The 12,867-nt window shown below is 43.9% G+C and overlaps 1 protein-coding gene across 1 annotated transcript in view; it reads left to right on the forward strand.

Annotated features, from left to right (window-relative positions):
- ISM1 (isthmin 1) overlaps window positions 1-9,245 on the forward strand; it is a 38,673-nt gene extending 29,428 nt beyond the window's left edge. Inside the window, exons 3-6 of the mRNA XM_032684423.1 lie at window positions 48-315; window positions 3,331-3,474; window positions 5,591-5,680; window positions 7,336-9,245. Coding sequence (XP_032540314.1) covers window positions 48-315; window positions 3,331-3,474; window positions 5,591-5,680; window positions 7,336-7,853 — 1,020 coding nt within the window. The 3' untranslated portion in view covers window positions 7,854-9,245. The remainder of the gene's footprint in view (window positions 1-47; window positions 316-3,330; window positions 3,475-5,590; window positions 5,681-7,335) is intronic.
- Window positions 9,246-12,867: the final 3,622 nt, after the last annotated feature.

The raw sequence follows: 12,867 nt of genomic DNA on the forward strand, positions 1-12,867 counted from the left end.
GAGGAGGAGGTACTGACAGCCAGGCTGGTCTGTTTTGAACCCCACAGGTTACCATTGAAGTGGTGGATGGCCCAGACACCGAGACAGACAAGGATCTGCAGAAGGAGAGCAGCAAGCCCAGCTGGCCAGTCCCATCACCTGACTGGAGGAGCTGGTGGCAGAGGTCCTCCACCTTGACTCGCATGAGCAGTGGTGACCAGGACTACAAGTATGACAGCACTACTGAGGACAGCAACTTCCTAAACCCTCTCGGTGGGTGGGATGGTCATGCACCCGGTCACCGGACATTCGAGTCCAAGGAGCAGCCAGAGTATGGTGAGTTTGCGTTCCAGGCCTCTCTTGGGCACCTTGGGATTGTAAAAACGAGCTTGGGGGAAATGAGAATGGTGAGGCATCACTGAGAGCAGGCCAAGCAAAATAGAATTTTTCACCATGTGGCTTTTGTTCATCAGCTTTTAAATACAAATCTGTGCAGATGCACAAGCTGTACTGTGGTAGCTGCATTCCACTAGTAAGTCTATAATCTTGCAAATCATACCAGTTATCCCAGAAGAGGGCCTTTCTTTAGTCCAAAGTGTGCTTTTTTTGAAAGCAAAGGAAACAAGGTTTCGTATTTATTTTTAGAGTAAGGGTAAGTACAAATTTAGAATCGGGCGGTGGTTTGGGAACCAAAATACAACTATTGGATAAATAAGCAAGATCTAAAACGTGGTAGTATTTGGTGGATACACAAATAAGATGAATTATGTTGGTGCATGTGTGGGGAGTGGCATATGCAGCAGGAACATTGTGTATTTGCGTGTGTAATTCTCTTCCAGATGTGTCACAGCGAAAACAATTGTTTTCAGCTTGTTGTATGAAACAGTTGCAGAAACTAGAAACAGAGAGGAGCTACAGCTACTCACTGCCCTGATGGGCTGTAACCATCCACATGGGAATGACTCAAGGGAGGTGAGCTAAACTGTGCTCACAGGAAGCTCAGAGCCCCTTGGATTTAAGTTGAATGTAAATACAGACAACTTTTAGTCAGAACAAAGTTTCCAAACCACAGTGCTTTTACCCTGGCACTTTTGTGTTCTCCAGCGTGGCTGTCATGCAGTGATTCAGTCTTATTTTTCCCGTGATTTGGTTAACTTTAAGTCCTAGAGCTTTAACAATCAGAATAGCCTTTTTTTTTGAATGATCTCTTTAAACACATACATATGTATTAAATTTTGTGGCCAGAAGATTGAAGTTTATCCCTTCTTTTTGCACCTACATTTATTTGTGGGCTGGGTTTATTGCCAAGAATTCATATCTTAGGTAGTTATTCATTTAAGTTAAATAAAATTGCTTTCACAAGTAATTGTGGTAGGGAAAAAAATAGTAAGAATTACAAATATGAAAATAGGAAGAACAGGTTGAGCTCCAGCTGAAAATCTAATGTGATATATTCAATAGTGTGTTTCATAATGCAGTGGAAACACTAGGCAGATAGGTCTAAAACTTCTCCTAGAGCTCTCTGCTGCACACCATCCTATTAATCGGAAAAGCTCCTGGCCTTCTGACTAACCTAAAATGCCACATGCCATTGGCCTTGTCCAGGAGGATGTAGCAGCAGATCCTGCCCCTGTGGGGCTTTGAAGCTCATTCCTCCCATTGACCTGCTCATCACCCCTTTCATGGCTCTGTTTCCCTGCTCCTGCCCTACCAAAAATCCCTGCACACTCTGCTTGCCCTTCCTGGGCCTCCAAGCCTCTTTGACAGGCACTGCACCTGCTCACCTGCCCTATTCCTTGCCAGCCAACTCTGAGAAAAAACTCAGAGTTGGAAAAGAGCTGGACAGGAGAGAAGGGCCAGGCATAGAGGGCAGATCACATTTTCCTAAGACATCTGATGCCTTTTCAGACTGTTGTAGTGCCTACCTGTTGGCAAATCCCAGAACCATGGGTCTTACACATCGATGCTGACCATGGTCCTCATCACACCGTGGACACTGATTCCAGTGTGGTGGCTTCCCAGTTGTCAGCCACGTAAGAAAAGGAGGATAAACACATAAGGTCCCTGCCACGGGGAACTCACATCTCAGGCAGCTTGCTACGAGTGAGATATATAACCTTCCCATACTCCTGGCAATAAATGTTTAATAGCACCCCACAGAGTTGTCGTCAGTCATTACATATGGTACAAATCAAGTTACGTGTTCTACTAACCAGCTCAGGAAGCCCACAGACAGCAGGGCTGTTGGGGGAGCGGGAATGACGTGTAGCACAGAGGCCAGGGAAGGCAGGGATCTGTCCCTGGGTCTTGTGTAGCTTAGGTACTCTCACCTATAGCTATGGAGCAGGGCTGGCTCAAAGCCACTGAACCAGATTTTGCTTTGCTACCAGTGCTGGCGTAACCCAAAGGAGCTACAGCCACAAGTTATGATCACAGGGCAGTTAAATATCTCCTGTAGGTCACAGAGGTAACCATTAAGCCAAATGTTCCTCCCTCAGCTGGGGAGGCAAGAGAACTGAGATGTGTTCATGGGCTCTGTTTGGTGGCCTTCACCAGGTGGGATGTGCAACAGCAAACAGAGGATACTAGTGCTGAGGGGTTTAGACACTTACAGGGGCACCGAGCTGTGGTGGTGCAGACTTGGTATCCTGTGCCACTGGCTTTCTACCAGAAGAAAATGAAGTCATGTTTCATTTTCAGAAGGTGCCTGCTAATAGTTTGATTTGCTTAAACAGTTAGATTTGATGTTATTTAATAATTCGCATGAAACACTACAAATTGCATGTTGTTCTCAGTGCAAAATGTGTATGTGGTTCCCTGTACTCGTAGCAGTATTCTTGAAATATCTGTTCCCTGTTCAAGGGACTGAAAAGCATTTCACGCATGACACCCCGCTTCCCATAGCCCAACACGCATCTTGCCCTAAAAATTAATTAAGTGATTACTGTTGTGCTATTTCTGTGTGTTTTGAAAAGATAAAAAAGAAAACCTAATTTATCCTGTGCCTGATTAGGCTGTGGTCAGCAAACATATTCCTATATGCAGGAAAATTATGTGAATAGACTGTTAGTTCACGACCCAGCTTTGCAGCTGAGGATTCTCAGCTGACAAAAGGTCAAGAGAGAAAGGAAATATTTTTTCAAATAATGTTGCATGCATTTCCCTGAGGAGCATCAAGTGTGAAAACCATTTAAACAGCAGGCTTGCGCCTGGCGTTCAGCCCAAGCTTCAGGTAGAGACATCTGGAACCCATTCTTGTTTTGCCTTCGTAATAAAAAACACTACACAGTCGTTTTTGGGCAGTAGGATTTTTGTTTCTTCATTTCCTTCCTCATCTTTGTTCTTGCACAGATTATATTGATGGTGAGGGCGACTGGAGCCCGTGGTCCCTCTGCAGCGTCACCTGCGGGAGTGGGAACCAGAAGCGGACGCGGTCCTGCGGATACGCCTGCACAGCCACTGAGTCACGGACCTGTGACAGGCCCAACTGCCCAGGTGTGCTCGTGTTCACGTGAACTGCTGTCAGGGGGAGTGGGGAGAGGTGATCTCAGAGCTCCTGGGCACAAAGACCAGGGCCTGTTTGTTCCCTGGCAAGGTAAGAGTTCCAGTGGGAAAAGGCACGCTGGTTTTCAACGCCATTTATGAAATGGCGGGTCCTTTCATAGTAATAATATGCTGGTAGATGCAGTCCACTATCCCCTGGGACTTAAAAGACAATTACAGGCTTTCTTTAGGTCATTTTGTGCATAGGCATTTTTTATTCCAAAGGGTGTCATCTACTCTCTTGAAACAAATTTGTGTTTGTTTTAGAATTTCACAGCAGCTGTGCTGTTACCTCAGCGAGCTCCTGTTTTGCTGTGCAGTGAATGGGAATGCCTGCATGATGAGCAGGGATGAAGGAATGTATAGTTTTGGCTTGAATATATTCAGAAAACATGGCTCCTACCCATCCACAGGCACTGACATTTAAAGTGTCCTTACTATCCCAGAGTCTTCACTTTGGCAAAAGCAGGGCTGAGCACTCAAACCTACATCATAAAAATTTAAAGCTGCTATGGAAAACTTTCCCATGATGTTCTTTAAATGCTGCTGTGTGTTTGGATTTAGACCAGTTTGTCGTGCAGTAGCTGCCACAACGCATGGGATGGGTGCAAGTTCATTACTTCCCAAGATCAGAGAGCAGTGAAAGCAAGCCATGGTTGTTTGCATTACGCTGAGTTTACTTTATGACTCAGAAAGGCAGAAATTCTTAAACTGGAGGTCAGGCCTTTTTTAATGGGAAATGTCAGAAATAAAATGTCAGAAGTGCTGGAGAGGAGACTTAGCAGACTCGGTGAGAGAGTTGGAGAGAAGTTTCTCACTCACAGATAGATGTGTGTCTCCATTGCAAGGCAATGGCTGCTAGGCAGTTCAGGAGAAAATTGTTTCTGGATGCTCTTCATACATCCTAAAACCTCAATAATAAGGGGTTAATACCAGAAGAAAGCATGTAGCCCCCAGTTATATTCTCCAGTATTTATTACCAGCTAGCATCAAACAGTGGCAAACTTGAAAGAATATATTATGTCATATAACAGACCTCCAACGATCAGCAAGAAAAATATATTCACTCTTTGAGCCTGTGCTGACATTTTTAAAATTACAAGGGCAAAGCTCAGCTTCTGCTGTTTATAATTCCAGCAGTGAATTACTGCCTTGTAATGGGTTCTTGGGTATCTATTATTCTGCATCTAGTGCTGCAGTTAAGGCAAAACCCTATGATAATTTTATTGAAAAGTGGCCTGAGGCTGTTTTGAAGCTTTGCAAGCCACTATTATGCCCCAGTTCAGGAGATCAGGAGAAAGTTCATTGGCAAGGAGATGGATGGTGAATAGACTTCATTATTAACCATATAGTTATCATATATTAAAGATCTTTCTGCTCTCTTTAGAGGTCTTTAATTCAATGGAGAGGGAAAAAAAAAAAAACCCAAACCTGTTCAAATGCTTCTTTGGGGAGATATTTGTTTTAGGGCTACATGACACAGAAACATTAGGGAAACATTAGGCTGTTCTACAGGCTGGACTAAAGCAGCAACAAAAGGATGTTTACTTTGGCAAGATCAGTTAATACATTTTTCTGGCAATCTCTCTGTCTCTCTCTACTGATAGCAAACACTTAACTGGAGGTTGCTGGAACATCCTGATATATTAAGATCCTGATATTTTATTAGGTAGCTATAAATGGTGAGGATGGAATTGCTTGGAGAGTTTAGTTTCATCTGCTCACACCTTTCAACTCCCTGGCACTGGGAGAGGCTGACAATCACCAGTCATCTTGTAACAGCATCATTCCTGCTTGTAATTTCTGAAAAATGGTTGCCCACTTACAAGAGATGAACTTATCCACCTGTCTCCAGGTGGATATCTCTGTTTTACCTTCCTAACACCACAGACTCCTCAGTCCTTATGCTTTTGAAGGAACACTCTGTCCAGCAGCAACTTCAGATTGCTTCCCTGCCAGACAAAAGCACCTTGCAGAGCCTGGGGAAGGAGGGGATGGCGAGGAGGCAGCTGATTCAATTGTGTTTTAATAGGAAAATGCCAGCACCTCTAACACGTGTTTGTCTTAGGGATTGAAGACACCTTCCGGACAGCTGCCACGGAGGTGAGCTTGCTTGCAGGGAGTGAAGACTTCAATGCCACCAAACTGTTTGAAGTTGGTAAGCAGCCTAGTCAATCTTTCAGTAATAGATAAGAGACTTCCTTAGATTTTTCTTGGGACCAAGATATTGAGCTTACCATTAAAAATGTCAGTAATAACAGCTATTTATTTTCTTGCTTATGTTTATGACCTGAACCTTAGTTTGCTTCAGTCATAGAATCTTTCTCTTCTTAAGTCTTAGCAAATTCATGTGCTTCTTTCATTATAAAATGGTTATTCTCTGTCCTAATTCAGAAGAGAGGTGTAAGGCTCCACACTAATAGAGGGGGAAAAAAAAAATCAAACACTCCTTAGCATTTTCCTGAAATAGCCTTGAATGGAAGACACTATAAAAGCATTTTAGATACAGCTGTCACATAAAAAAAAAAAAGGCAATGACTTTTATGAGCATGCATAGCTCTTATAGCTGTGTGTGCTGCTGTGGGGGTAGCCAAAGCAATTTTATAGTGCATGGCTTGGTTCTGATGTGTCTAAAACTCAGCCCAACTTCTGTAATGTTCTGATTTCATCTCTCCAATGAATCCATAGTGTGGCCACTCAGAGACACTGGATGCTGGACTAATTGAATAAATAGTGTAACCCAGCACCTCCCTCCCATGGTGGCAGAGCACAATAGTTAATGACAGCCAGGACAGGACTCTTTAAGGAGATAGAAAAACAGGACACAGATCACTAAGTAAATATTTTGCAAGAATGTTTGCTGTAAGAGTTTTAGGTCCCGGTTAGTTACTCTACTGCAGAGTCATGTTAAAGAAGTGTGGAGTGAGATATGCAGGGGGGTTTTGACAGCCCATAGCATGATATAGACACCTTAAATAATGTTTTATGTAGGAGATGTTTAACTGGATTCTCCCAAGACTCTTGCAAAATAATAAAGTGCTAGCATTAAATATGCTGCTGGTCTATAAATCTCTTTAATCCCAGCTATATGTCGTGGCTCTGGTGCCATTAAATCCTCGTAATGTACAGCCACTCTGATTTTATGTCACATATGCCTTTTTAGAATCTGAATCACTTTTGGCTGCATCTGCCAGCTAAGATGTCAGTCTCCATGTTTGAACTACAGATGCTTGAAATACCCCTTTGGGGGAATGGAGACCAAATAGAAAAAAGTATTTGTTAGTTTAAAAAAAAAAAAAGACTGAATTAGAGATTAAAACAAACTTCAGGAAAAGTAATACAGGCCTTGCTTGCCATCTTGGAATCTTTATTGTCATGAGAAACTTGATCCTTCAACATCTGACACTTACTAGGTGAGTGTGTTCTGACTGGCACCAAATCACTGTGATTTCCTTGTTTCTGTTGCTTCTAAACCCAGGATAGTGTCTCTTGTGCTGCCTGGGGATATCAGCAGCTTAATTAGAATTTGCCAGGTAGAAGAAATGTCACAGATTCTGAGTGGCCTGGTTCTGCACTGTAACTCCAGACTAGCATTGCCTGAGGCCCTAAAGTCAGTCGCAGGTGTGATTTCTTTATCTGACAAGACAGCACATTAACACACTGCAGGCAGGGCAGCAAACTGTGGCTGCCTATTCTTTCTAAAGCAAAGCACTGGTGCTGAACAGTTAGGCTTTACTCATTTGTTATCACTGATCACACCAACTGGGATGCTGCATAATGTATCTTAAGTTTCCATTTCCTGCCCTTAACCAGATACTGATAGCTGTGAAAGATGGATGAGCTGCAAGAGCGAGTTCCTGAAGAAATATATGCACAAAGTGGTCAATGATCTTCCCAGCTGCCCATGCTCCTACCCCAGAGAAGTTGCTTACAGCACTGCTGAGATCTATGATCGACTTAAGAGGAAAAACTTTCGCTGGAAAGATGCGAGTGGTCCGAAGGAAAAACTGGAGATCTATAAGCCCACGGCACGATACTGCATCCGCTCCATGCTCTCTCTGGAAAGCACAACATTGGCAGCACAGCACTGCTGCTATGATGACAACATGCAGCTGATCACCAGAGGGAAGGGGGCGGGCACACCAAACCTGATCAGCATCGAATTCTCAGCAGAACTCCATTACAAAGTGGACATTCTGCCTTGGATCATATGCAAAGGGGACTGGAGCCGCTACAACGAGGCCCGGCCTCCCAACAATGGGCAGAAGTGCACAGAAAACCCCTCAGATGAGGACTACTACAAGCAATTTCAAGAAGCAAGGGAATACTGAGAAGGTTTTCCTCCTCAGAAAATTCAGACACAAAGTAGCATTCGTTTCCTGGATGCCAAAGAACTGGTGGTGGCTGCTGCATTGGCTCCTTGACAGGGGTTGATCAGTTCCTTTCTAATGAATGTATATAGTTGTAATATAATACATAAGTATTTTTCACAGTGTGTGTAATTTATAAACACATATCTCTCTATCTCACACACACCTATTTTTACATACAGACATACATAAATCTTGTCCTGGTAGGATTTTATACTGCAATAACATTCATGTAATAATGTGCATTTCATTTTATTTCCCAGCTGTAACATAATGGGGGGTTAGGGGGTGGGCAGCTGCCTTCACCATCGGGCCCCAAGGCCCCAGCTGAGGAGGCACATATTTAAAAGTTGTTATAAACAATAGGATTGAAGAATGTACTCTTCCATATGGGAATGGTTTACAAGATTAATGCACCTACACCATCAATTTTCTCTATAATTGATTTCATGACTAGTCATATCTAAGAAGGGAAGAATTTTTTTTGGAAGGGTAATAGTCAAAAGTGAATACAGAGAATTCCTGGCAATTTTTTCTTGGAATTCTTCCTGTTACCTTCCAGCTCAGGTCTTTGCAGTCCATCTGGGGTAGGCTTGCAGGAAGATGTAGCTGTGGTTTTCCTATAGGCCAGAAAAGGTCCTGATGCAGTGGAGTCACAAACAACCCACTCTTGGAGCCATCTCAGATATGGAGCTGCAGCTGTCAGGGTTTTCATCTTATGCTGGGGAGTAGATCTTCAGGGCAGCTACCTGTAAACTGAGCACGCTGTGAGTCTTTGTAGGAGTGAGGCCAGAGAAGTAATCCATGTCAAAGGGAAAAAAAAAATCACAGCTCCTTCCCAGTTTTTAATATGAAGAATGTTTGGATCTGCTTGTTTCTTTCTTTTAAGAAAATAAAGAAGTTTATTTTTTTTAAAGGACAGGAAAAGTGGAATCCATATGTTGTATTTCCCTGGGATAAAGCATGCAACCAGCCCTCTCCCCCCATTTTTCTTATGCTGAGTGCACAGTGTCCTACAGAAGTAGCTATTCTTTAAGGAAGCTCTCTGGGAGGAACGATTGGTGAGTAAAATGTCTTAATTTTTTTAAAAAGCTAGCATTATTTTTGTAAAGTATTTATTGAATTGTAACAATAACTCACATGTGAGATATGTCTCTAACATGAAAGGTTTCTGTAGATGGAACTTGATTGCCAAGAACATGACTGTTTTTAGGCAAAGGTTTTAATTCCAAATTTTTATAAAGTACATACATACATAATCCTGTCATTAAGCAGCTCATCCCTGCATTCTTATGAAAGATAAAAATTACACCATGGGTAAATAAATACTTACAGTTCCATCCTGCAAAAGACTGCCTTGCTGCAAGTCAGTGTCTTCATTTGGAAAACTAAGGCTCAGTGTTACCAGAGGAATGCCTATTTTGGGGATATGTGGTCTGACACACATGTGTGCCCTGCATGTGGAACCTCACATAGCAGCAAAGCTGACCGGCGTCGCAGTCAGCCTGAGCTGAAAGATTCAAGACAATTCCTTCTGCTATATACAGACACACATAGATGATATTTAAGGTCCCTTCCAACCCAAACCATTGCAGGATTTTATGAGATGCTGTAGATCTTTGGCTCTGTTGGCATTTCAGGTCTGGTTGATTGCAACCCCACTCACAGACATGGGGTGCCCCCAGCACTAACACAGGCACAACAACCCCGCTGAGCCTGGGCAGGGTCAGGCTTGTGTTGGTCTGCCCAGGTAGTCCAAATCAGAGGATTTAAAAGCAGCCTGGGCCTCTAAGCAAAGCTACTGCACATCTGCAACCTCAGCTGGTCTGCTGAGACAACCTCAGCAGCTGGAAACCTCGGCCAAGTCATCCAAGCTTCCCGACACAGGCTTGAGTCAGAGGTGGGGGGAGGCGTGGATGTGTTCTACCACAGGCTGGTAGTAACAAAACATGGTTAGTTGAGCAAGAGGGTAAACATGGGGATCACCCCTTAATTTTTATAGAAACCAGATTTTGTAAATTCTTGCAAGGTCATATGAAGGCGCCACCAGCAAGCGGAGCGGTTAAATTGACAGCAGAGGGATAAAAGGCACAAGGAACTCCAGGATCGGTCACTTCATAGGGAAGACAGGTATCGTCTGCAACATGGGGGAGAAAGCTCTTCTTCTTCACTTAGGAGTGTGGGGGAACAACATTCTCAGGTTTCTCTGGGAGGGAGATGAGAGGACAATCACAATTCTTGAAATATAAAACACATCCCTGCACTTTGTGGATTAGTAAATTATGGTGGTATTGAGAAATGCTACTACACTGTTAACACAGAACATAACACATAAAGTGTCAGGAAAGAGGAAAAATTAGTCTAATAAATGAAATGACGCACAAAGTCTTACCGCTTGTAATTTGCCAAGGCTGGAAACTCTGAGGCAGCCTAATAATCCCTGATAGGACCTACCAGGTGTTTCATAGGATGCATTCTGGAGCACAGATCTAGAATATCTGCACTTCTGCAACCTTAAGCAATGGTATTTATTAAAAACAAAGTCTGTCCTACTTTATAATAAATTACGATCCATTCAGGGCTGGGCTGCTTTTTTTCTTTTCTATTTTCTTTATCTCCTTTCCAACGATCAAAATTGTACCTAGAATGACTTTGTGTAGTAGACCTTAGCAAGGTGCTAGAGTTTACCATGGCCAAAATTTGCTCAGTTTCTTAAATATAGAGCTGTTCATATTACAACTAGACCTGAGGAAGGGTTTGTGGCTTACAGGCACAGGTCGGTGTTTAGGAGAAGATGCTGTTATGTTTCCAAAGTACCACAGAACAGGCATATTGGAACACTCAACCAAAGATATGAGGGGGATTGAAACAAGCAGAACTGAACAGAGAAACTGAAACAAGGAAGCAGTCAAGTCATCCAACTTATTTTTAACCCCCAATCAATCAGCAGATACAGATTACGGCATGGCTTTAGAGTTGAGTTGGTGGGAACGCCTTAAGCTGGCACAGCTGCTGTGAAAGATGTGTGGAGCAGTGCCCCAAGGCAGCCATAAATGGATTGAATCGTACCTTTGATGGTTAAAAGGATGAGTGGGCCTGGCTTCATATTGCCTGGACAGCTGCTGAGCAGCAAAATTCCACTGCCATAACCCGCAGTGATGCACATGGGTTATAGGACAATATAGCGAAAACCAGAACCATACACACCCCCCCGAATCCCCACAGCCCTGCACTAGTTACCAGCTGCACTTCCCCCCTCCCGCTGTGCAAACTGGTTAGCACTGTCAACACAAGGCATTCCTTGGAAAAATGCTAGTGAGCTTGTAGGGCTGCCTGTTCCAGACACAGCGTTCTGTGCTGAGGTGGTTGGGATGGTTGCAGTGAGTCACCGATGCACCTGACACTTCCAGCTGGGTGGGGTCAGACCAGTCCAAGGCAGGAAAAGGGGAAAGTTGCCTTTTCCCGTTCAACAATCTGCCCCTGCCAGGACACAAAGAGCCTTAATGCCACAGTCTCTTACCTGGCTCTGGGAGCTGCTGCTGAGGAGCTGCTGGTGCTCCCCAAGGCCTTCCCTTACTTCCCTTCCCGTGTTCTCCACCAGGGCCCCCCTGGACCTGCCCAGCAGCCAGTGTGGCTCACAGTACCCTGGCTTACTCTCAGCAGTATTTATCTCTCCCCGGAGAAAGTTACTCACCTTCAGGCTGGACAGACTATGCAGAAACCTGGAGCATACCATTCCTAGCAGGGACAAGACACTGGCAGGGCAGGGAGCCTGTTCATAACCCATCCAGACACAGCTACTCTGCAGACTCCAAGTCACCCACACAACCATCAGATACCACATCAGGGGCAGTGTCATGGCAAGGCTCTTTTTAACCCAGAAGAGGAAACCTGCAAAACGGTTACGAACAAGCTCAGATTTCTTTGTGCTCACTGCGTGCACCTGCACAGGCCTCAGCACAGCCATGTCCCTCCCCTCCAAAAACACAAAACCCAGCATGCTGAGGAGGGAGGGCATCAGCAGGAAGACCACCAGCAAGCACCAGAATTAAGATGACACTTTTCCCAGGAAACTGGAGTGAGTGCATGTTGCCGCCTGGCTGTGTGGCATTTCTGTGCCAGCTGAGACAAGCATGTGTTTTTCTATCACCAGTTTCCCCCCTCCCTTCCCTTTGTAACTTTTAATGGAAAAATGTGTGGGCAGTTTCCATTATGCCTGTGCTGTTTCAGACAAATTAAGGGGTTGGCTAAGAAATCGCTGGTTTCGTATTTCATACCAAATACACACACATGCATATATTTATAATTCTATGTAAATTAATTTAGGATATCCTCCAGTCATGCGCTGTACAGTGGTGTCTGCAGGAAGGGTCTCACAGCACAGCACTTCCTTGCTGCCTGCACAGGGGGATGAGGATATTTTTGCACTTGCACAGAGAAGAAGGGCCAGGAGGCTGAAATGGCAACAGTCATTCTTCGGCTCTGCCTTTTACTTTCTGAGTGGCAGGTTTATTCATTTTTCCTTTTCAGCTGCACTGCTACAGCCACAGACGCCTTTTATGACTGTGCTAATTTTCTATCAGTTTAGGGAGTTATAAATTTTTCCCTTATTTATTCTCTATCACAAGAAGGATCTGGGGGTAGGGGGAATTTTCAAACATACAGAGAAGGTTTTCATTCAGTACATTGCATAATTTATAAGGGGTTCAGCATGTTATGTTCTGGAGGGGATAGCAATATTACACAGCGCAAACTGGCCAAACCTAACACAACTAAGTGTGGGTGGCTCTAGTCTTCAGAGGAGTCCTTAGATAATATTTCCTTTTAAAAACTGGGCAAACAGTATTACATGTGTTAAATGTCAGAGCTTACTGTTTATGATGGGCCTGACCAATACTTCACTTAGAGGGGAACAGTGCTTCACTCAAGATTTCAGGAGGGCTCTGGTATGACTCTGAAACATGCCTGAAGCACG

This window comes from Chiroxiphia lanceolata, chromosome 3 (assembly GCF_009829145.1).
Source record: "Chiroxiphia lanceolata isolate bChiLan1 chromosome 3, bChiLan1.pri, whole genome shotgun sequence".
Lineage (NCBI taxonomy): Eukaryota > Metazoa > Chordata > Aves > Passeriformes > Pipridae > Chiroxiphia > Chiroxiphia lanceolata.